The sequence below is a fragment of the Lonchura striata genome, chromosome 1, assembly GCF_050655825.1.
Source record: "Lonchura striata isolate lonStrDom1 chromosome 1, ASM5065582v1, whole genome shotgun sequence".
NCBI lineage: Eukaryota > Metazoa > Chordata > Aves > Passeriformes > Estrildidae > Lonchura > Lonchura striata.
In genome coordinates, this window is record NC_140703.1 from 8,688,762 (window position 1) to 8,714,493 (window position 25,732).

General features: G+C 36.0%; 1 protein-coding gene across 1 annotated transcript in view; it reads left to right on the forward strand.

Moving 5' to 3' along the window:
- The window catches only part of TMPRSS15 (transmembrane serine protease 15), a 46,616-nt gene extending 21,223 nt beyond the window's left edge, over positions 1–25,393 (forward strand). The window contains exons 7-20 of the mRNA XM_085573326.1: positions 26–128; positions 569–719; positions 1,946–2,087; positions 5,307–5,396; positions 6,653–6,778; positions 7,234–7,365; positions 8,121–8,231; positions 11,133–11,265; positions 14,935–15,034; positions 19,298–19,578; positions 21,162–21,343; positions 21,561–21,656; positions 22,548–22,687; positions 25,099–25,393. Of these exons, the coding sequence (XP_085429452.1) occupies positions 26–128; positions 569–719; positions 1,946–2,087; positions 5,307–5,396; positions 6,653–6,778; positions 7,234–7,365; positions 8,121–8,231; positions 11,133–11,265; positions 14,935–15,034; positions 19,298–19,578; positions 21,162–21,343; positions 21,561–21,656; positions 22,548–22,687; positions 25,099–25,254 (1,943 nt within the window). The 3' untranslated portion in view covers positions 25,255–25,393. The remainder of the gene's footprint in view (positions 1–25; positions 129–568; positions 720–1,945; positions 2,088–5,306; positions 5,397–6,652; positions 6,779–7,233; positions 7,366–8,120; positions 8,232–11,132; positions 11,266–14,934; positions 15,035–19,297; positions 19,579–21,161; positions 21,344–21,560; positions 21,657–22,547; positions 22,688–25,098) is intronic.
- The last annotated feature ends 339 nt before the right edge of the window (positions 25,394–25,732 follow it).

The following is a 25,732-nucleotide window of genomic DNA, read 5'->3' on the forward strand; positions in this document are numbered from 1 at the left end:
CTAAAATGTGATCATTTTCTTGCAGGATTTTATATTTCAACACCCATTGGACCTGGATTCATAGAAGAGCGAGTCAGAATTCTGAGTTTGCCTTTGGTCCCTTCAGATACATATTGTCTAAGCTTTTGGTATTGTTACATAATTACTAAACTTGTGTTTTGTTTAAGAATATACCCAAAGGGCTTTCTTTCATTTAAAGTATTAATCCCACTCAGTGTGCCAGCAACACCAGCCTGGTTCTGTTTGAATTTCCACAATCAGTCTCAGCTCCAGGCCTGAAGTTGAACTCCATAGCTTTGACTTTTGCAGTTAGCTACAATGTATTTTCTTTTTCACCCTTCATCCAATATTAATTTCTATACAAAAATAATATTACGAATCCCTGAAATGTTTTATTTTCATGAAACATAACTAGGCCTCTACAATTCCAGGTGTAATTTAAGGATACAATTAATATTATTTTCATGCTTGCTTCAAATTAATGCTAATTTCATAAAACATAAAATAAAAAGAGTTTTTCATGAAATCTGACTTTTTCTAATAATACCAAAATGTTTTTCCCCCTTAGGTATTTCATGTTTGGGATTAATGTTTACCGTTTAAGAGTTAGCATAAGTGATGAGCATGGTCAGGAAAAGATAATTTTCGAGAAAGAAGGAAACTATGGAAACAACTGGAATTATGGACAAGTAACTTTAAATGAAACATCTGATTTTAAGGTTTGTTAAGCCGTTGGATTTTTTTTTTTAATTTACTTTAGCTAAACTGATATCAGAGATTTTTGCAAAATGAACACAAAATTCCACTGTTCCAAAGATAATACTTAGTATAATTTAAAAATTCCTGCCATCAAATAAATATTAGCATGCAGAAGATTGGAATCCCCAGCTGAATTCTCACAGCCCCTTTTCCCTACTCTGGAATTTAAAGTATTAATATTTCATAAGACAGAAAACATAATCCTTGTCAAGGAACAATGAATGTTATCATGAGAGCTTCTCTCAAAACAAGAGTGTTCAAAGCTTATCAAAATCTGCTGTGGAATATAAAATCTTGATTTTATATGATGGTGATGTTCTGTGATGATCTTGATTTTATGTGATGGTTATGTGAATGAAGCTTTTAGCTATGAGAAGATTTAAGTTTAAATTGCTTCAGGTTGTGAATCTGTGTTTTCACTAATTACTTACAGATTAATCCACTGGAAGTGTGTTGCAGATGGAAGTGGTTTTGATAACATATGATTTACAACTGACTTGACTTACCTGTAAAGAAAAGGAGGAGATTTAATCCAGACAATTCTTTCAGCATCTCTCGCTTGAAAACAATTTATTTTTATAGGCATTTGGGATGGTTTGTCCTGTTGGAGTAGTTTTGATTTATTTCTGGCAAGTACTGCTAGAAAGATGCATTTAACAACTGAGGAAATAAATGCATCTGTGACCTGGCTGCATCAGATTTCCAGGAAACATGTAACCATATATGATCTCTAGAAGATTGCTAAATCTAAGTGTAGTTCACCAGCACTAATTCCTTGTTTGAAGGATTACTTTAAATATGTGGCTACTAAAGAGCAGTTAAGAACAAATGAGATTAATTTTAGTTTTTTGTGTAATTAGTTCAGAAGTTTGGGCTGATGAGGAATGCAGAATTGTTTTTTAAATTACATTTTAAAAATATACATAAAAAGACAAGGTATTGAAGAGTTTTAAATCATGTTCATCATTTAAATTACATTTATTAGAATGATCCACTCAGTTTGAATAGTGCTGTTTTGTTTTGTAAGAAATTCTGTCGCATCCCCAATGCCTTCCCTTGAGGGTAGCACCAGTGTAGATTACAGTGTAAATAAGAGCATTCAAGAAAAGACAGAATGGTACAGCATAGGAAGTTGAAAATTCTTAATTAAATTATGAAATTCTCTTTTTTTTTTTCCTGAATTCAGGTTATTTTTGATGCCTTTAAAAGGCGTGGTCCCAGTGATATTGCCATGGATGACACTGGCCTGACGAAAGGAAAGTGTAATGAAGAAAACTATGTAGAGCCAACTGTGAGGCCAACTGCTGCCACCACCCCATTAGCTCCTAGTAAGTAAACACCAAATCACTTTTGATTTCCTATTGCTGTCTTTGGTTTTGAGTGGGTCAGAATTTTCAACCTCGGTTTTATAAAAAACTCTGGTCAGCATTATTAAATTCATCTCCAGGATAACACTAAGATCAAGTTCCATGCCTTTCAAGACAGACTGTCCAGCTTGGTTCAGACCCTTCTATCTGCAGAGTATTTTGGGGAAAGCAAGAGGTTTAAGCTTCCTCAAAGCATTCCAGTTTCACAGAGCCAAACAGGAAAATGTCATAGGAAAAAAAGTCAGAGAAAATACCTGTCACTATCCTTATAAATCTGGATAACTTATATAAAAGAGAGAACAAACATTATATATGATGTTAAGTCCAAGCACATTCAAAACAAAAACCAATACATATATAAAGAGAGCTCATGGAAAAATCATTAAAATATCTGATAGGGCTTGCTTTGTGAACTATTCTGCAAGTGGATTAAATTTTGGAAAGAAAAATCTTCAAAAGGCCTATTCAGACATACCTTCAGATCATTAAATCAAACACTGAGCATGTTTCAGGACTGCCTCTTATTAGATTTATTCTGCCTTTCAAAGCACAGCTGGTTTCCCTCTTGAGAACATGAAAAATTTTAAAAATAGTCTAAATGGTCTAAAAGTAAAATAATAGTAAGACTGCTCACATTGTATTGATGTTGAAACACTGTATACTATTATTATTCTTTCAAATCCGTCACCTCCAAATCTACTGCATCAGGACAGGTAAGCAAAAACCTTCTAAATATAAGAGTAAAATGCAGTTTTAGAGCTCCATCATGAGACACAGGGAGGTAAAGTTCAACAAGGCATGTATGTCAGCAAAATGAAATTTTAATAACTGTAGTAATTTCAGTCATAGTTCCTCAAAATGAGTTTTGGAATTCACTAGCAGTTTTTATTAAAGTAATTTTGCGGAGAGATGCTGATGTCTGCCCCCTCCAGCTAACCTTCAGGTGCTGTGGGTAAACACAGCTCACAAGTTAGCACCAGGCTAGTGATTAATGGTACAACAATTTATTGTGGTAAACAGGAGCTGAGTGCACCTGAGAAACACCAAAAGAATATCAAACTATAGATCTCTGCCCAATGCATGGTCAGAAAATTTTTCCATTCAAAAAAGGGATGTGGTAATATGGCTTAGAACTCCTTATGAAAGAGATTAAAGAGATCCATGATACGAAAGGACAGTCTAAGCTGTTGCTGGGAAAAATAATTTGTTTTCATAATTTTATTGGTACATGCTACTAAGTGCTATCTGTAACCTGATTTAAAAAAAAACTGATTGTTATCAATCATCTTCAAAGAAGTATGAATTACTTTGATGAATGTGTACAAGCTTACTAACACTAATGATTTCACTACAAATGTCATGTCCATAAACAAGACATAAAAGAGTTTGAGCTGAGTCAATTTCTTTTACCAGAATTAGTGCTTCAGTACAAGTCACTGGCATCATTCACACTGCCACAAAAGCTTCTTGAAATGTAAAAAAGGACATTTTTGATGGTGGCATGGGAAAGCCGGATTTCCTTTTGTCTTTTGCACAAGTCTGTCACCTTATGCTTTCATCTAAACCAAAGATCACTTTCATCTTCCTGGTAATTTATAATCTATCTTTTAACACAAACAACGGTGTGGAAAAGACAATGCACATTCCACACTTATATTGATATAAACTGAAGTTTTGACCAAAGCACAGAGATACAGGTCGTATATAATTCTAAAATATTGAGAAAGGCATCTGCTGTGCTCGACCAAGATTGTTGGTAATGATTATTGCTTGGTTTTCTAATGAGTAACAGCTCTATGAATAACTCCATATGAATTTATGTTCAAAGACCACTGAAAATTTTTAAAACATTGTTTCAGGACATGAGTAAATTCAATTTCTTCTCTCATTTTGCCATGCTAGACAAAGATCACTATTAATGCGCCTTACATGTAGTCAAGACCAGATCAGATTTCACATGCTGTAATAATCCAATAAAAATCCCCCAGTGTAGTCTTTGTCTGTTGTCCATGGTAATTATAGAAAATAATCTTCCTTCTGTACCATATAGCTGAAATATAATATACTTATTAATCAGAATGAGATTGTTAACACTTCCTTTTTCTTTCTGAACATTCAGCTTTTATGACAGGAGTGATTTGGTGAAACAGAAAGTTCTAGAAAATGGCTGTTGTGAGGAAGTTCAAGTTTTTCTTGGTTTTGGGTTTTTTTTGTTTGATTTTGGTGGTTTTTTGTTGGGTTTTTTTTGGGTTTTTGTTTTTTTTTTTTGAGCTTTCTTCCTGTGGGATTCAGTGGTCAGACTTGGCAGGACTTGTAGATTTTGCAGTCCCCAACCAAAGGGCTCCTCAGAATGTGAGATGATATCAGACATCATGGCATGCAAATTTGAGCCATAAAGGGGTGGGGAGGAGAGAGTTGAAGCTTAGCCAAAGTCTGAGAGTTTAAAAAAAAAAAAAGCAACACAATTTTAATTCAAGGAATAAAACATTAAAAAAAAAAAAAAAAACACAGAAAAACCAAAGAAGGTAAAGCTGTTTTGCCTTAACTATGATTTCCTGAAGCAAGTGAAGAAGTACTGTTCATTTTTGATTAAAGTAACTGTGAGCAACAAAACTGGGAAAACACCAAAGTTCATTCTCATGGTTCATTGAGTCATTCTGATGGCTAAAATGAAAATAAATAATATTTCTCAATATCAAGTAAAGTTTTTGAACATGAAGCTGACATATTTGGGATGTCAACCACCATCAAAATTATAATTGAATCAATATTGAATATATAAAGTACAGTTAGCTGTGTCCCTGTTGTGAGTACATGTATATGCGTGTGTACACATATATACAATGTTTGTTTTTACAGAAATTGTATTATTTTTTACCTGTAAGTACATATACATCTTTATGACAAAGGTCTTTCCTACTAGAACAGTTATTCCAAGGAAAAAGAAAATTACTGGTTTAACCACTAAGAAGCTGTAAAATGTTTTGGGGTCCTGAAGTAAACAAAAATAATGGTTTGAGACATATGACTGTATCATATTCTTGTCTTCATATTTCTGTCATGGTTAGAGTGTGCAGACCAATAATCATGAAAATTACTTTTAGAAATTATTGTTGTTACCACAGATTAAAATATTAAGACAAAATGTTAATTATGTTTTTGAAATGTTTTCTTTTTCAGCTGACTGTGGAGGGCCGGTTGAACTCTGGGAGCCAAACAGTACATTCAGCTCTGCAAACTTTCCAAACAATTACCCTAATTTAGCTTTTTGTAAGTCATTCTTTTCCAAACCCTCAGGAGAAGCTTAAACATATAAAAGTACAGATACTAAATCTGCTTTTCCAACTCAGATGCTGTCAAACAAACAAACAGAAAAGATCTGAGGTATATACAGTGGGATCTTTTAACTGCATTCTATATGGTACTGAATTAAAGCTAAGGAAACGTGCCAGCTGATTAAAAAGGGATGAAGACAAACATTATCCAATGGAAGGGGTCCAGACAGGCCAATTCCATCCTGCCTACTATGTCAAATATCTTTATATCAATCCAGCAGCACATAAGGTGATGAAAGTCCCCATTTTACCATAACCTGGTACATCTGCCGGGTTAATATCATCACTTCTGCTGTTAAATAGCTCACATTTTCTAGAGGCAAAGAATATGTGCATGCATTTTGTAAAGAATCCTCTCTTTATTGAATGTTTCTTAACATACTAGTCAGAAGACATAGTTATTCTACTGACATTACTTGATTTAGACTAAATGAGAGCTGGCAAAAGTGAAGGCTTCAAGGTGGTTCACTATGTCTTGATGAATAAAGCAAGAAAGAGAGCTTTGTCATTGCTTCTTAATGAAATTTTAATTATTTATTCTTTCAATCCTGGAGAATTGTGCTGGGATGGTAATCATAAAAATTGTCATTTTGTGTTTCTGTTCTGCTTGAGGTATGGCTCACATTTCCAGGATTCATTCCACAAGTTCCCAAATGAGATTTCTGTTAGTGAGAAAATACTTTTCACTCCTTAAAAAAATATTTTTTTTTTTACTTTCTTTACAAGATTTCTATAGTATCCACACCTATTTTTAATATGATAAAGTATAGGCTAAGCAAAAGCAAAGAGGTACTTTAACTTCAAAGACAGGCTTATGTGACTGATTATAAAAATTATCTTACTATCAAATGAGACTTAAGTGACAAGACTATTTGTCACATTGTCACTGTCATTAAAAAATGAAATTTACTACCTTGGGGAAACTCAAAGCTGACATGAATGATTAAAAACAAATGTGTATATGTTGTAGAAATCTAAACTTAGTTTTAAAATATTTTAAGAATGATAAACTATAGAATTTTGGATCTTGACAGCTTTTAAATACAAGATTTAAACTTCTTAATTTCTTTGGTGATTATTAACAGTTTAGGAGATTTTTTTTTTCTCCCCACAGCCCTTCAACAGAAAAATGGCACAGCAAATATATCACTGAAAAGGTGATTTTTATGTGCGTGTGTTAATATTTTCCAGGTGTGTGGTACTTAAATGCTGAAAATGGAAAAAACATCCAACTTCATTTTCAGTTTTTTGATCTGGAAAGTATTCATGATGTGGTTGAAATCAGAGATGGCAGAGGACCAGATTCCTTACTTTTGGGCAAGTAGCAGCAGTGGGTACTAAAATGAATGTAATCAGACAGCTGGAGCAAACTGATGGATATAATATCATGGAAATTAAATTCCTCTCATTTCATTTGCATTTTTTGGGGCCTTATTTCAGAGGAAATTCAGAGGAAAAATTGAGAAATCATACTTTATGTGATATCAGGTTTCCAAAACATTTGCACACACACCCAGCTCTCGGTGCAATCCATCTGAAATTAACTTCTCAGCGAATCAGACTGTTTATGTGTGTGGACAAACAGATAGATAATCTCTTAGCTGAACCTTACTGCTCTATGCTGATTAGTCAAATCTGGTGTTGGAGTGTGACCATGGCAGTCTGAGTGCAGTTAGCTTTTGTGGTGGCACTATTTGCTTTTGAACCCAGAGCATTTTGAAACACATATGACCAAAATAGGCTGAATGTACTCATGTTTTCCTGGTGAATAGCTGTCTACACAGAGAGAGGCCCACTGCCAGATGTGTTCTCCACAACAAACCAGATGACAGTGATCCTCCAGACAGACAAGTCTGCAACAAGGAAGGGATTTCTTGCAAACTTTACTACTGGCTACCATCTAAGTAAGCATCTCACCTTTGTATTTAAGAAATTAAACCACTGGTCAAATGTATTTCAGAAAATGGAGAGAGTGCAAAGTGACTCTCAGCACTTGCTCAGTAGAAATGCAAATGTTAAAGAGGAAAAGGCTGGTCAATCATCTGTACTTTATATTTCCTGGAATTAAAAGTGATGGGTTTGTTTCTTAGTGTCATTGGAGCAATGTCTAGATCATGTGCAACTCTGTGATACACAAATAATTATACTAACTCGAGGCCAAATCTTGACTGAATTAATTAGAGGCTTTGCATTACTTTTGTGGAAGTCTGACAGGAGAAAAACAGAAAAAGAAAAAGCAGTATGTATTGAGAGATGTGTGAAGTACCATGCAGTTACCTGAACAGAAAGTCAACAAGGATCTAAGCTCTTTTTCTTACTTTAACTCTCAGAAATGGCAAGTTTCTCCCAGTTTGTTTAGCCAGTGGCAGATTTTTTATGAATTCACAGTAGTAATAATCTTACTTTTTAAATTTTTTTTAAAATCTTCACTTTTGATCTACATTTATAAAATTTACTCTGTTTTTATTCTTAATTGTCTGCTATTTCTCTCAAAATTATATTTATTTTGAAAGAGAGATGAATGGAAATGGAAAGAAAAGGAAATCAAAGGCTCTTCATGCTATCAACACAGTTTTCTTCAGATTAACTGTAAGACATCCTGTGAACATCAGCCTTCCTCACAACTACAAATGAATTCTCCTCTCTTGTTTCCCTTTAGGGGCTTGTACAGTTGATGAGCATCAGTGTGGTAGTGGGAAATGTATCCCATTGCACAACCTGTGTGACAACATACCTCAGTGTGAAGATGGCTCTGACGAAGCAAAATGCAGTAAGGCTTCCTTCATACAAAGATATCATAGAATAATTTAGGTTGGGAAAGACTATTAAGATCATTGATTCTAACCATTAATCCATCACTGCAAAGTTCACTGATAAACCATGTCACTCACTGCTACATCTACATGTGTTTTAAACCCTTCCAGGGATGCTTTGCAGGTTGACATGCTTAACAGCCCTTTTGGTGAAGAAATTATTCCTAGTATCAAACCCAAGTCATGCATATTTGGCAGGAATTGCCTAGAAAAACAGCCCCAGAACCTCAGCTAATGTAGACCACTGCAGATGCACACAGGCCATGCCAATTTGCACAGCACTACCCCACTGATTTTGTCAGGGCCAGGAAAAGTCACTTTTCTGATAAGTGTGTGGAATATGGTGAAGAACTCTGGAAAAGGTAGGAAACTTGTCTGTGCTGAAAACTGTAGTTGTTTATAATGGCCTCAAAATTAAATGAAAACTCAACATATGCTTTTCTTCTGTATTTATTTTTTATTTCCAAATTATACTGGACTTTGCTGTAATTAATTAGAGTTTCACAGCAGTAAAAATTCTGCAGTGCAGAATAGAGAATAAACGTGTTTTTGGTGAAAATTCCCAAATAGTTTTGTGAGTGTGAAGCCAAACTGTAACACTTCCAGCCCTCCTGGACTCCATGGGGTGAATGGGTGGCATTCATCAGCAATGAAAGCAGCATCCATTGTTCACTGCTATTCCTCACTTTTCTGGTAAAGTGGCTCTTTCCAAAATGCATGTTACAGTATACAAATTCATTTTACACAGCAGGGAAATAAAATTCCCTAAAACAATAGTTTAAATATAGGACTAATGCTAAAATCATGTTTGGCCTAGCACAGAAGTTAAACTGCTCTTTCTGACAATCTACTTTAGAGAACTAAAGGAAGATTTAAAAGTGTTCTTTGAGCTTAGCAAAATTTCTTTGTTTTGAAAAGGTCTAGTAGGGATCAGATATGTTTTTTGATGTGTGCTGACAGTCAATTGCTGACTTCAACATTTTTTACATGCATATATATAAAAATATGCATGGCATATGTAAATACAGACAGATGATGGATAGATAGATAGATATATAGATAGATAGATAGATAGATAGATAGATAGATAGATAGATAGATGATAGATAGATAGATAGATAGATAGATAGATAGATAGATAGATAGATGTCTGAAGCACAGATTCACTCCTCAAATCAGTGCCATTGGCTATTTTGTGGCAAATATATTCTTCCTTTAAAACGTATAGTATAAAATTCACTCCAGTTTCTTCGTAAGCAAAGAAAATTTGAATTTAATTTTCCAGTCATTGATGAAGAAGAGCTGAACAAGTAAACCATCACCTACATTAACATGATGTACATTTTCCCAAAGATTTATTTTGCTACTGATTGTCCATTACTTCATAACAAATTATCTCACATGAAAAGCCTGGGAGATTTGTTTCAAAAAATCCATTTAATCCAAACTTTGGCTAAATCGATCTACATCTTAAAACAAATGAAAATTCAATTAGAAACTCTCACATTGAGTCTTTCCAGTATCCAAAAGCCTTGCTCATTTTCCTGAAACAAATTTCAATGACTTCTCAGAAGTGGCAGTTTGAACTAGACAAACTGTCTTTTCAAATCCTCCAACTTCTGAAACTTCCAGGGACTGCAAGGAAATGCCAAAATTCTAAAATATATGATATCTGCATTAAGCAGTTGTTGGATCCTCAATGACTTTATTATTCCTTACCAATAATATATTTGGAGAAGAACATGGATCTGATGAGGAGAAAGGAAAAGGACTTATAATTCAAGTTCTCTCAAGAGGACGGGTGTCAAAAGTAATTTGGAGAAATCTTGTAATGCATACAATTCCAAGATGCTTAAGAAGCTCAAAAATTTAATTTAATTTAATGTTATTTAATCTAAAATTAATTACCAGTATAAATCACCTCTATCATTCATGCACTCCAGGTGTCAGAGAGGCATTTCTAAAAATCTAAATGTTTTATTTACTATGGTGGGTACTCTATGTGTAAGCATTTTGGTGGAAAAAGCTTTTTTTCACAGGTAAGATTTTTTAAAAAAAATATTTTAGAAAACAATATCAGTGCATTGCATGCTTTTATCTACTTCACAGTGGCAATACCTGTAATCTGCCTAAAATGCAGCTGTAGCTGCTAAGACATATATGATACTCTGTTTACATTATTATATATAAATTTAAGATTATATAATAAAATTCTTATTTTATATACACGAGATTCTGTTGGCCGTACAGTCTAACTTCCTTAGTCAGTACACCAATAAGACTTTTTACCAGTAAGTTAATGAGTTTCTGAATTCTTGTTCTCAATATTTTATTTTGGGAAAAGTTTTTATAGAAGGACTATTTTTCAGTGAGCTTTAATTATAAGTATGAATGTTTTAACCATAATTGCAACAAAAACAGTGACAATTGGAAGTGGAAATCTATTTTTTTTTCATTAAGACGTATTTTAATTTTGTTTCCAGTCAGTATTACTGACCATCATGGAACTAAAGCTTCACTAATTATTTGGAAATTATATTATGCTAAGAAAAAAATGTGCATTGTTTAGAGTTAATGGAAAATGTACTGTTTATTGTCTATTTCCAAGACATATGCAAAATACAAGGTATGAAACTCTCTTGTGGCAGAAATATAGGAAATAACAATAGCATTTCCTTCCTGTGGGAACACAACATCCTGGAGATGCTGAGTTTATTACCTCCATAATGCATTTTTACCTTTTTTTTTGTGTTCTTCATTGGCAATAATAAATCTCTTTATATTATATTTCTGTTTTCTTGGGGTGGGGGAGTGGTTTGTCACCAATCTAAAATGCTTCTGCCTGTTTTGCTCTCCAGTGAGATTACTCAATGGCTCTCTGATCACTGAAGGGCTGGTACAGGCCAGGGTTGGGAAGATGTGGCACCTGGCATGTGCAGATGATTGGAGTGGAGAGATTGCAGACAGTGTTTGCCAGCTGCTGGGGCTGGGGTGAGTGATAAATATTCATTGTTCTTTGTAACTTGTTTGCAGATTTGTTGAGTGCATTTTGGCATTTTCCTCCTCATTTTACTGGTGTACTCTCCAAAAACATGGCAAATGTATCTGTCTCTGTCAAGTGGAGAGCTTGGTGTGCCAACAAATTTGAGAATGTGGCAAACCCTGTCTTGATGACATTCAGTACAGGATTGATGACTCTGAACATGGCAGGCTGGGCATGAGGATACATATTGGAGAACACTGGGAAAGTGTTGTGGATGCATCATCCTTTTATCACTTTTTATCATCATTTACATCTTCACTTTCATAAGGATGGCTCAAGAATAAAGTTGGAGCCAAGAGCAGCCTTGTCTCCTCTGCCTTTGTAGTGCTGCACTTCATTCCTAGTAGAGATAACCACATGGATATTCTGCTAGAATAGAATGGAATTCTAGAATTCTGCTAGGTAGAATGGAATTTCAAGGTAGACTTAGAGCAGGAATGAAGTAGGGAAGTATGTGGCAGAAAAATAGATTTGGCTTTAGTCCCTGGTCAGAAGAATTTTCAGGGGAATCATGGGGATTGTTGAGTGCAGAGTGTTGCATTTTTCAATCTATGGTAAAATTTATGGCCTAAATTTTGGCCTTACTTATGTGCTACTCCACTTCCATCCACTGAATAATAATTAGTTTTCCTGCAATGCTAAGGTTTTTAGGGAATATCCCTCACCAAAATAATAATCAAACTAAATTCTGAGCTTTCAATTCATTATTTTGGTCACTGGCCAAAGAATGATGCCTACAAATCCCATTCTGATAGATTAATTGTAGTAATAACAGAGTTAGAATGACTTAGAAAAATATCCAAGTGTTATTTCAGAAATGCTTTGAATTGGATGAATGTCTGCTGGTTTGTTGGGTTTTTACTTTCTTCCATTGGGTAAGTACTGATTTTACATAAAAATCAGGTAGTACATGCAGAAATCCCAACTAATTTATGTACACATGCATGTAAGAACATACAAATTATGTTTAAGTGTGCTTCTGGTCAAATACCTTGTTCCTTAGCATGGCCAGTGGTCTTCTTCCTCTGATTCTTTCTGCCCCTGCCCTGCCTCTTTTCCCTTCTCGACAGAAGTAATTTTGTGGTCCACTCATTTAATTGACACATTTGATAGACTAAAACAAACTTTACCTTCCATGGTATTCTAACTTTTAACTCTTACTTAATGCTTTTGTCCCCATAACATTCTGTGGCAATATCTTTCAGGTTATCTCTACAAACTGAAAAAAAAAGTGTACTCAGGTGCACTTGCTAAAAGAGTTCCTAATAATCTTCCTAGTTATTTCATATTTATTCAATTTCTCTCTCATTATCAAGGGAAAATATTTTTTAAACCTAACTTGCATCACTTTTTTTAACCTGGGTGCTACTGCAGTTACAGCACAGGACAAAATTCTCATATGGGTGTGTCTATATTTATGTATGTATTGATATATGAATGGGTGTATATATATATGTGTAATTCCTGTGAGCCTTCCTTGAATCCCCCTGTAGCAGCATATTTCTTTATAAACATCACCATATTTGTTACTAAATGGATGTTTGCAATAGCAGGTCCTGAGTAGGAGCTCATGCTCCTACACTGAATTACAACCTAGAATCATGTTTTATTAGAAAGACAGGCTAAAGTTCATCTAGGACAATTTAGCTTTACGATTAATTGTTTATACATTTGCTAGTCTCACTTTCTGTTTCATTTATGAAAAGGACTGAGCTGATAGGAGTCCTATATCATATCCTGATTATTTATGTACCTAGGCTACAAAGTGCAATGTTCCTCACAGGTTCTAGTAAATCTTACATGTGAGATTTTGCCTCCATTTTTCAAATATGTGACTCTTGCATTTGTAATTTGTACCAAAGAAGCCAGTCTGGAGACATGCTTATTGTGCATCTGCAAAATACACCTCAGGCAAATAATTTACAAATCTTCTTAATGAGTCTGGGCTGCACGATGAACAAATTGATGCTCTAGAGAAACCTGAAAATAATCCTTTGCAAGCTACAAGCTTGCACTTGTAGCTGTGTGCATCTGACAGCAATGCTAAAATCTGCTTGTCACCATCTTATTTCCTGGAACCAAGAAAATCACACACTGAGCTTTCCCCCATTGCATTGGGCAGATGCAAAACAGTCCTTTTTCCCTGGGACCAGAGCCAGCTGGCTCTTTGATGAATTGTACCCAGGAGTAATGGTAGACCTGTCAATTTTGTCACACCTAAAAGTCCAACAAGAGTGAGAGTTTAGGCTTTACTCTGAAACCCTTCATTCCATTTTCTTCATGAACTTGCAACATTCTTCAGAAGGAAATTCATTCCTGGGCATACTTTGCTGGTCTCAGCAAAGTTCTTCATCATAGAATTTGAGTCTGACTACCTGGCTTGGAACTTTACTGCTTTTTCAGAGTGTCTAAAAGGCACTCCAGGCTGAGAAATGCAGCAGTAGTGACTTTTCCAGCGGGTGGATCATACAACTCTCCTGGTGGCACAGCAGGGTTGTTGAACACCTCTTTACTTCATACACAGCAGATTTGCAGGCAGATTCCAGACTTCATCCTTCCCAGGAGAGTGAGGTTTAGTGCATTTGAAGAGAAGACACAGTGCAGGTGCTCCCTGTATTAAACAAATGGTTCTCTTCTTGCTCCTGAGATGTGTAAGGTTAAAGGGCCAGATGTGAGGCTGTCATTCCCCCAAAAATTATGCAGTCTAACCACAGCTATCTTTTTTTCCCCATGCTTCCTCAAGGGAAAGCACATATGTTTCAAAGATATATGTTTCAAACTGGTCATATGACATATCACAAAGTGTATGAAGCAGAATGGACTATAAAGTAAATCTGGATATGGCTTCTAAATGTCAAAACAATTTGTATCACTAATAGTACACAGAATTCTTAGTTCAGAAAGTCGTTGTTACAAGAAAAACACCAAAGTTAGTCAAAGAATAGACTAATTGATTCCTTTAAATTGACTATATGACCTTTAAAGGTACCATCCAACCCAAACTGTTCTGTGATTCTGTAACTCTATGAATACATCCCACTCTTGATCAATAGCAAACATAACACTATTGACTTATTCCACAGCCGCTCTGATTTCAACAGATCTATGAGGTGAAAATTAACTTTTTTATTTACTCCATTAGATTCTTCATTGTACAAAATATAATTTAATTTCTTTCCTAGCCAGCAATTGCTAGTTGTACTGCATCCCTCCAAAAAGCAAGACTCTGATACTCCAAGGCTCAGCTATTACTGCCCTGTTTGGCATACTAAGTTCTTGCTCCATACATTTAAGAATTGGTATTTCAAACCCTTCATTGTGGCACACAAAAAGCCAAACTAAATATTTGCTTCTGTCAAAAGAATTAACTGATATTCCTTTCAATATTAATGTAGCATTAGAAATCTTAGAATAAGATGTAAGACTGGAAGACACTCACATTTTAATCTGAAAAGTTTCAAGCCCCAAAAATCCCCTGCTAAAGGGTCATTATTTGAGGAGAAGAAAAAAAATTTAAAAGCTGGTGTTTTTTCTATCAGCATAATCATTTCTAAATATTGCTCCACTGGTGGAATAGGGTATATATCTAAAAATGTGCATGTGTCTTTTTGTCCCAGGGATGCAAATATGTCATCAGCTGTATTATTCACTGGAGATGGTCCATTTGTCACCATCACCAAAGGAGGCCACCACAGCCTAATTTTTACAAAAAGGTGGGTACAGTGAGGTTTCTTCCTCATACAAATTATGTATTTAACTGTTGTGGTGATTATTTATGCACTAATATATAGCTCAAATTCTAATTGACCTCTCTATTCATTTACTGTGGAAAGGATATGCTCTTTTATCAAAATGTTTCTTGTCTAGAAATCTCTAAATAATGAGTACATAATATAGTAGAATTAAGACTACCTATATGTAATATAGAAGAATTAAGATGGAGTGACATTCACCCATAGTTATAGAGTAATTGTCACAGTAGGTTCTCTCTGTAATCAGCAGAGAAAAATAAGCACTCCAAAATGTGATCCATCAAGGCACCTCTTGAAATATGATGAGTCACACTCTATACTCCTTTGACTTTATTGATATAGACTTTGGACACACTGAGGATTGCTAATTTAAGCCATCCACAGACAGGAATCTATATTTAAACAAACTATCCCCACTCAAAAAATTACTTCTGGATTTGTCTCCACCTTTACAAATGAATCATTAGATGACATGATCCTCAGAATACATTTGATTCTATTCCAACCTTTCTCAGTCTAAATAACTGCTGAAGGGGCTCTGAAGGGTACTAGAAACTGGTAATTTCTTGTAGATTAAATGAAAATGTGATATTAGCCCAGGATTATATCCTCAGGATGTATAATACAACCAGAAAGGCTTGCCATCATCAGTTTAAAGAATTGTAATTACTTCAATTACTGCTTTCTGTTTATAAGAGGCTTTACTGTATAATTTTTTCTGGATTTCTACCAGAACACTGACCCAGAAAATTACTGTCTAATTGCTAAAATGCTGAAATCGTGTTAAGGACAGTAAAAGTCCATGTTCTTTCAGTTTCCCTTAACAAACATACCACATAGTAACAAAGCAGGAGACATGTTAATTTTCTATGGTCTATTATTTTGTCTACAGGGAAAAAAAATAAAAGTTACATTTTCTGTTCTAATTATACTCTGTTAACCCCAAACATTTATCATTCTCATGTGTGGTGAAAGTATCTTAAACTAATGGAATATCATTGGAGGCTATTTTTTTCTTGAGTAAATCTAAACCAGCATTGCCACAAGACATCTTGAAGAGCTGTAATGATTTAAAGACGTCTTCTGTTTGTACCTGTTAAACACTAAAAGTGATTAAAACAGGAGGAAATGGAATAAATTCATTTATCTTAGTTGTATTTCTCTTGCAGAAATAGGTACCTTCTTCCATGTTTCAGCTGATAGGAATCATTTTGCAGGGTGACATTATTGCAGATTCACACACAGTTTTTCTACATATAATGAATGCTAGAAATATCACACAGATTTGATAATTTAAGTAACTGAATTCGTTAACTGCTAATCCAATTATAAAATGTATTTCTCACATTTGTCTTTGTTTTTTATTCAAGTGCATCCATCATTGAAACAAAGGAGGGCACATATAATAGGGCTTGAAATCTGCAGTGACAGAGACGGCAAAAGAATTCTCTGGTGCCCTTAGGTAATGTGATTTTTGGCAGGATAGCTTTGTAAGAGCCCCAGATCCTGCCTTTTAGATACATGTGAGCAGATTCCTCAGGGACTAATTGTTTTTGCCAGTTCTAAGTGAAGATCATGCTCACAGATATCCTAAATACTCCAGATTTCTGCCTGGCGTGCTGCTTGACAGCTGACACTCAGAGAGGCACAGAGGAGAGTGTTCAGCACATGCCTCTGTGTCAGAACTCAAAATGTCCCTCAGACATTTTTGGATGTTCCGGGCCCAGGCCAGAAGCATTTGAGACCCTGGCAGGCAGCTGGAAACAGCTGTGATTTTGGATTTGAACCATGGAATGAGTTACTAACCTTGCAGGAAGAACAAGAAGTCACAAAAGTTTAGATATTATAGTAGAAGTAGTCGCAAAGTAGAGGGAAGAATTTTTGAGTGCTGTACAGGGGAGTTTTAGTTTTGTACATGGGGGTCAGAGGTTTTAAGATGGAGGGATTTGGGCCTGCCCTGTCCTCCCTCTTTCTTCTTCCTTACCTCCATGTTCTTGGTGATGTTGGCACTCACAGGTTGGTTTAGAGTAGAAAAGCACCATTTAATATAGGTAACAGGCATTGGGGAAAAACTGTAAACATTTAAAATGTAATGTACCATATAAAAGACAGCAGCAGCCCTGGGCGGGGAGAGAAGAAGCAGTCGGGGTCAGAGAGGATGTCAGGGTGTGTGTGTGCCTCTGCCTGAGCTGCTGAGCAAACCACAGCAGCCCCAGAAGAAAATCTTTTAGATAACTTGCAATAAACTGCCTTGAGACCGGACAACAGAAGACTATCGTGCTTTTTTTTTGAAAGCACGGGTTGGAGGAGAGATTTTCCACCACAAGGAGCCACCCCTGACCCAGGGTGAGCTCTGGCACCTCTGGTGCCTTTTGGCCAGTCCTGGCAGACCAAGAGGCAGCTGGGAGCTGTTGGGCTAAAGTGCAGGCAAAGAAGTGCTTCTCCTGCTGGGAGCTAGCTCCACTAAGAAGACAAAGCAGAGGCAAATGAAGCAATTTCTACTGAAGGAACCAGTAGGTACTTGTGGTGGGACAGGCAACTCCCTTTACACGGAAAATGTAAAATTATAGGGACAAATCTGACACTTTGGTTGTTAGTTCAGGTTGTTTATGCATCTACCTATGAGAAAGCATAGTATCAGATACAATACCTAATATACAGCACCACTGATCCCCTCTGTGAAAGCCTATGAAGGCATAGTGGAAAAAGGTATTTAGTTGCTATGATGTTTATGCAGATTATGGTTTTGCTTTCTTGCATTTTTGATTTCTTGATATTTGTCTGGTTACAGACTTGGATACATGTCACAGAAAATGGTTTCCACTTTTTAAATTACAACTTTAAAATTAGGTACCTACCTTGAAGAGGAAAACAGCAATGGGAGACTATTCAGGGCCAGAGGAATAACTCAATTGCACCCCACTATAGTGAAGGTTTAACTGGGGAGGTGGTTCCAGTTCTCACTTTATTTCATGTACCTCTGTGCCACTGGGAAATTATTGGCTCACACCTCACTCACAGCAGATATCAAATATTAGAGCAAACACAGGGAGGGATACATCATTCCCCATCATGTTTAAAGTATCCTTCACCTACTCTATTTAAAAATGAGATGTGGAAATGCTCGCTTGAAACAAAACATTGGCAGAGCTTGGTTTCATTTTCCCCTCATTCTTATTTCTGTGTGTATCAGATTTGAATTGCTAGCACACACACTGTCCCAAGTGTTTCAGATTCATTACAGACTATGAACATAATATTAAAACCTCTGGGTATCAGAAATGCTTGAGCAGTTTTGATCTATGGTCTTATGCTCTTCAGACACTGGCTTTAAATATTTGCTAAATAATTTCTAACCTAGCATATGCAACTACATATTTTAAAGTAGCAATATTTTCTTAGTAAAATGGTACAGGGACATAAAACTAACCTATTTAATTCTTTGGCCACACTGATCTCTAGTGGTAAGGTACTGAAAACATCTCAAAAGGTAGGAAAAAATACCATATGCAGCTATAACTTTATTGCAAATCTGTCTGGGACAGATGACCCATTTCCCTAAAACACGTGTCTACTTTTATTTCCATAATATAAATCAATTAAGTGCCCACTGAAGAGGAATATGTACATTTAAAGTTGCATAACCTATAATGTTGTATACTTGTAATTAAAGCATAATTTAAACATAGCATTAGTTATTATACTTAACAGGCTGATACTGCTAAATGAATGTACTTTCATATATATTATTGTATAAATTTCTCTGTGTGTGAATGTATATATATATATATTTGACAGTCAGAGTTATCTGGTGTGCAGGTACTTGTGATTTAATTGCACTTTCATTCTAGAGAACACTGTTTGGACAACCTGGTGGTTCATCTGCAATGTAACATTCAATGTAAGTACACAGAATCCAGGAATATTTCACAGAGAGATCAAATAGTTCAGACCATAAAGCCAAATGTTTATAGCTTGAATGGAAAGGTTAGAGAATACACTATAAATGCTTTATTCATACTGATATAAACAAAGGAAAATATAGTCTTCATTTGATTTCTGTGTTAAGTGTACACTGGAGATGGATCTGTAGTGAAAACATTTATAAAATAAATGTATAAAAATTCCAGAAGGTCAGAGGAAAGAAAACATCTAAATCCAACTTAGACAGTTGCATCTTGATTTCAGCTATAAAACCCAAGCTTTTTTCCACAGTATTTTTGGATAGGAATTCAGATTCTACAGAGCCTTGTTTTTTACAAGAAAGCTGACTAATCATAAAATACACAACATCCCTTTAATATTTTATTTTATTTTATTTTGCTTTATATTAGCTTGTGGAAAACACCTGGCAACTCAGAATAATGGAACAAGAATTGTAGGTGGAAACGATGCCAGAAAAGAGGCTTGGCCTTGGATAGTTTCACTCCATTTTAATTTCCAACCCGTTTGTGGAGCTTCCCTTGTCAGTGACGAGTGGCTGGTGACAGCAGCACATTGTGTCTATGGGTAAAGTTCTTTTATGTATAAATTCACTGAGGCATCAGATTATGAACAAATTGTGACACTGATATGAAAAATTAACAACTAACTCCTGTATAATTACAGTGTTTTGAAAGCTCCCTTACTTCCTGGTAAACCCTCAGTCCTTACCCTAATGCAGAGAATTCTGGAACCAAGCAGCATTTCCTGAGTAATAAGGAATTGCACTTTAAATGCATGGTATTAATACTGAGCATTGGTACTTAATCCATAATTATTGTGGGCCTCCATAAATTAGGTGAATCCCTACCAGTGGTATAAAAGGTGACATCATATCCCATAAATTAAACCCACCATTCTTCCTGTATATTATCCTGGATTGATCAAGATTTACTGTGCATCACTGGAATGAATCTTGAATTAATCTGTGCATTGATTAGGCAATCCACTCTATTCAAAGAAGTGATGCATATTGAAATATTTTCTAGGATTTGCTTTCATAATATCTACAATAAATACAGGTGTTGTAAAAGACGTATAGAAATTGGAATGGCAAAAAAAAAAAACCACACAGAAACACCCCCCTCCCCCCCCAAAAAAAAAAAAAAATCACAAAACCAAAACCAAAATTAGAGTAGAGCTTTCACTACAAATAGCTAAATGGTAAGGCAGTGGAGACTGTGCCAAAATCCTAATGCTGCCTCATGGCATGACAGACACTACATTCCACACAAAGACACTAAAATGAAAAGGATTAAGCTCTCTTAGTTTCCACACGATAAATCCACTATTGTCTTGGTATTTCTTTGTCACTTGAATCACCTTTCTATTTTCAACTAAATCTAATTTTAACATCTTGCCTTTGCTAGAATTTTCCTAAATTGAAGCTTGAAGTTTCACACCTTCTAAACATTTTAGTTGGACACTCTTAGTTTAGAACAAAAGAACCTCTTGATGTCAAACCAAAAGATGAGCAGAAACAAATTCAGTCCAACAATCAGGCTGATTTTAATCAATCACCATAAAGTGATTGATTAAAAACCAGAAAATATTTAAGTTCCCTGATGAACACAGTCTCAAACCAGCATCTGTAGATTAGGAAAAAAAATGCAGATTATGCCAAATTTTTTCTTAGCATATCTTGTTTGATTGAGGTTAAGAAGTAAGAGACTAGCTTTCTGAGTCTATCAGCTGCAGCATTTCCAAGAACACCTCAGACTTCTTATTCTTTAGACATTCCATTGCAATTTTCTAACTGGGCCCAATATTAATTGCCTGCTGGGCAGTCAGTGGTATTTTTCATAGTGTTTAAAAAGCCATGGTAATTTAGTTAATGTATTTTCCTCTGCTGCACCACTACCTGATTAATTCATTATAAATAATGCATTATAAGCTCACCACAAAAAAATCAGCAACACATATCTGCAGCGTGGATGTTTAAGACAGTGATACAGAATTCTAAGCACATCTACCCTGTTCTATTTATTTGACAAAACGTGCACAGGTCATGGATTACCACAAGGCTGAATCTCAGCATTTTATCTGACACAAATTTTTCAAAACTTCCATTAATCATTCCTAATTGTGAATACTCCCCTTGCAACTTCCAGGAGACAACAAAAGCCGTCCCGCTGGCGAGCGGTTCTGGGCTTGTACAGTCAGTCAGATCTGGCCCAGCCTCCAGCAACGGTTCAAAACATCGACAGAATCATCATAAATCCTCATTACATGAAGCAAACAAAAGACAGTGATATTGCACTGATGCACCTTCAACACAAAGTGCAGTATACAGGTGAGTTTTTATTTTCCCAAAAGATCCATTTATTCCCATTTATTCTGTTATGCAGAACAGTGCTAAGCATATGGGGGTGATGGGGAGTCCACTCAGTACTTCCTGGATATCTTGGCAAAAAAAGGGTTTGAATTAATGAATGTTTTCTGGTATGACTTCATAAAAACCTGAATACAGGGAAGAAGATGAATATTGATTACTTGTTTCTCATTCACAGATTACATACAACCTATCTGCCTACCAGAAAAAAATCAACAGTTTTTACCAGGGATTAACTGCTCCATTGCTGGCTGGGGAAATATCAGGAATGGAGGTAGGTCACCTGCTTGGAAAATTCTGACAGGCTGTGAGGAGAATCTTGTTCCTATTCCACAGGAGTAGATAAGGTCAAATAATTTAGAGAGCTACTCTTCCATAATGAAAATTTAGGAACATTCCCATTCCACTATTCCGTCAGCAAAATGATGGTTATAATGGATCTCTTAGAAGAAAATATGCATATCTAAGTTCATTAGGCCATGAAGAAAGCTTCCTACATCCACTTAGAAGTTATGATGACTACTTTTCTCAACATGAAATATGTACATCTCGGTTCCCGATATTGGGTGGGGACAGAGGAAGATTAGTCTTTCTGACAATGTGCAAATGATTTTCCCCAGAAGTCAAGAAAACTGCAGTGTGAAATGTATGTTCTGTTTGTATGTCACATGCTCCAGATTTGGAATCTCTCTGAAATAATAAATATGCCATTTCACTTCCACAGTTGAATACATTGACTTCTTCATTGAATTGAATTTAAAATTTTGGGTAGCAATCAATAAAATAATTTTAAAAAAAACTTTAAATAAGCAAAATTACACAATGAATAGTGAGGAAACACTAGACAGCCCATGTTCCTTAGCCTTTAATCATCTCTTAGATCTCCCCACAGTGAGTTCATAGTCATTGATTTTAGCAACCCTGATTCAATTGTAACCAAATTCAGTCCCATTACACAAATGAAAGACACAATTCAGTTAATGATCCCTGTTTAATCAGTGACTGTGTTACAGGGACATAAGCCTGAATAGTATAGCAGTAAGGCAGGGATTCCTGCTGCTCAGGAGTGCGCTGAGTATGCTGGAACAGGAACAAAACCATCAGCATTCCCAGTGGGATGCGTGCATTTGATACTGCAGGTAAATGCACTTTGTATTTTCATCAGGTCCCTCTTCAAATATATTGCAAGAAGCAGAGGTCCCTCTCCTATCTAATGAAAAATGCCAGCAATGGATGCCAAAATATAATATTACTGAGAATATGCTCTGTGCAGGATATGACATGGGAGGAATAGATTCCTGCCAGGTAAGTAGAAGCAACTAATTTCCACTGATAGCTTAAACCTCATCTAGTTACTGAATAAAATGCTTCCTGATCCTCCACTCCTGAAAAACAGAACAATCCCTGTCTGTTAATGTAATTTCTACTCATGGTACTTTGACCATTTGTCAGGATAATTTATCAAGATACAAGTTTAAATTTTGTGTGTGTGTGTGTGTCATCTTGCTATAAACAACCATGGAGGGACATAAATATGAGCACTGGGAATTTTTTTGCGCTAGGCTTTGAATAATTCCTGCTGAGTAATTCCATGAAGGAGAGAGGCACATGCTTAGAGAAATGCAGAGAACAAAGAAATAAATACCAAATAGACTAAAGTCTCAGAAATCCTTCATTATGGGAAAGAGAGAGAGCAAAGCTGCTTTTCCCAGAATCTGTAAACTCTGGAGACCTTTCCTAAGCAGACACCAGAATATTTCAAAGAGGCTGCCCTTCTGCACTGATATATGCTCTCTGGGTTTAGTTTTTATCCATTCCAGCTCTCTTTATAATTCGCTGCTTCTCTTTGATGATGTACTCAGAAGTGGCTGCCACATGATTTTTCTCCCAGCAATATGAAGTCTGTGGCATGGAGACTGGCTGGCTTCCCTCAAGCCTGATGAGGAAGGAGCACTCTCATCTAACTCCTATTGCCTTGCCCTACCAACCTAAGCCTTCACCACATGCCCTGACTTTGCCCAGTTTAGTCTAGAACAAAGACTCTATTCAAGCCTGATGTCCTTTCCTGTTGGAACTCAAAATGTCCCTCAGATATTTTTGGAGGTTCCAGGCCCAGGTCAGAAGCATTTGAGACCCTGGCAGGCAGCTGGAAACAGCTGTGATTTTGGATTTGAGCCATGGAATGATTTACCGACCTTGCAGGAAGAACAAGAAGTCACAAAAGTTTAGATATTATAGTAGAAGTAGTCACAAAGTAGAGGGAAGAATTTTTGAGTGCTGTACAGGGGTGTTTTAGCACCTGTTCAGGGGAGTTTTGGTTTTGTACATGGGAGTCAGAAGTTTTAAGATGGAGGGATTTGGGCCTGCCCTGTCCTCTCTCTTTCTTCTTCCTTACCTCCATGTTCTTGGTGATGTTGGCACTCACAGGTTGGTTTAGAGTAGAAAAGCACCATTTAATATAGGTAATAGGCATTGAGGAAAAACTGTAAACATGTAACACGTAGTGTACCATATAAAAGAGAGCAGCAGCCCTGGGCAGGGGGAGAAGAAGCAGTGGGGAGTCAGAGAGGATGTCAGGGTGTGTGTGTGCCTCTGCCTGAGCTGTGAGCAAACCACAGCAGCCCGAGAAGAAAATCTTTTAGATAACTTGCAATAAACTACCTTGAGACCGAACAACAAGAGGCTGCTGAGCCTTTCTTTGGAAGCACGGGTTGGAGGAGAGACTTTTCCACCACACGGAGCCACCCCTGACCTAGGGTGGGCTTTGGCACTTTCTCCTCATGGTTTTCTCTTTCCCTTTTTCTTTCTGAACCTTAAACTGAACAAAAACAAAACAATAACAACAAAACCCAAAACAAAACAAAAAACAATTCAGTGTAGCACCATAGGCTGATCCAGAGTACAAGTGACCAGCACTGTGATCAATGACCAGTCAGCCATGAGCAAAGAGGAACAACTGACTCCTGATAGCACATCCCCCTCTAGGCTGCTGTCACAGCCTTTCTCATTCTGAGATGCTCTAGGATATGGGCAGAAGTATTTTAATGGCTGAGTCCTTGCAGAATTCTCTGGTAAAGATTCATTCACAAAGCATGGAGAATACACAATTAGTACTGGTTCAACTACCTTGACAGACAATGAAAAATAGTAATTGTTTTCTTCCTCATCAAAACAAGACACCCATGGCTGACTCATTCCCACTCAAGTGAAATCAAATTCAGTCTCTATTACAATGGTACATCTGCTAAACTATTACAAAGGAGATGAGAGAAAAGGACACCTTCTCTTCTGGCAATCTTGCTGTTTATTTCTCGAAATTTGAAACTGTGGAAACTCTGGGTTGACTGAAAATAGAACTGTGTTTTGGCTGAATATATTCAACTGAAAAAAAAAACCCTCCACATATACCCAGGCTTTGTGAAATATGAAGGCCTGAACAAAAAAGAAATAAGATAAAAAAAATCTCTTGAAGTCCAGTCCTGTATTGCAAGACTGATAACAGTTTAAGCTCATATCACTTAAAAAATAATGAAAAAATAAATTAATAATTTCATTTTTTTCACATTAAAATATTAATATTGATCTCACTTCCTGGTGCCTGGGAGATACAGGGGTAGAGCACCTATGATTAAGAAACAAAATGGACAAATATCACAAAGAGGCTCTGCCTAAGAGTTGACATTGTTCACGTTAAACTCTTGAATTTGTTATTGCAGGGGGATTCAGGTGGCCCTCTGACATTTGAAGATGGAGACAAATGGTTTTTAGTTGGTGTAGTATCATTTGGAGAAGGGTGTGCACTTCCCCAACGACCAGGAGTGTATGTTCGAGTCACAATGTTTGTGGACTGGATCAAAAACATCATCTATTAGCTTGATATTTTTTTAATTATAGTAATGGAATTTAGATGTTGAAAGTAAGACATTGCATAACGATGTAAACTATGCTGCCATTTCAATCTTACAAAGAAACTGAATAAATAAATAAATCTTGGTGAGGAAAACATTGGTAACTTCTTCTACCAATGTTAATAAGACCCATTCCCAAGTGAGCAGAATATTTCAAAAGTGATGCCGTGGTTTTGTTAAGAAATAGTTTTGTCAATAAATAGTTCTGTCATTTTACCTTTTGTTTTATATAGGATCTTGGGAAAACAGATTCTTTGAACATCAGTGCATTAACCGCACAGTGGAGGGTTTTACAAACTATGGGCATTAAAAAAAATGTTTGCAAACTGTAAATGCTGTAGTGGAAAAGAATCAAAATTGTTAATAACAGGTGAAATACTATCTGGTTTATGTTTTTACATTGTGTTTTTCAATGTGCAATTTCATATCAATGCAGAGTCAA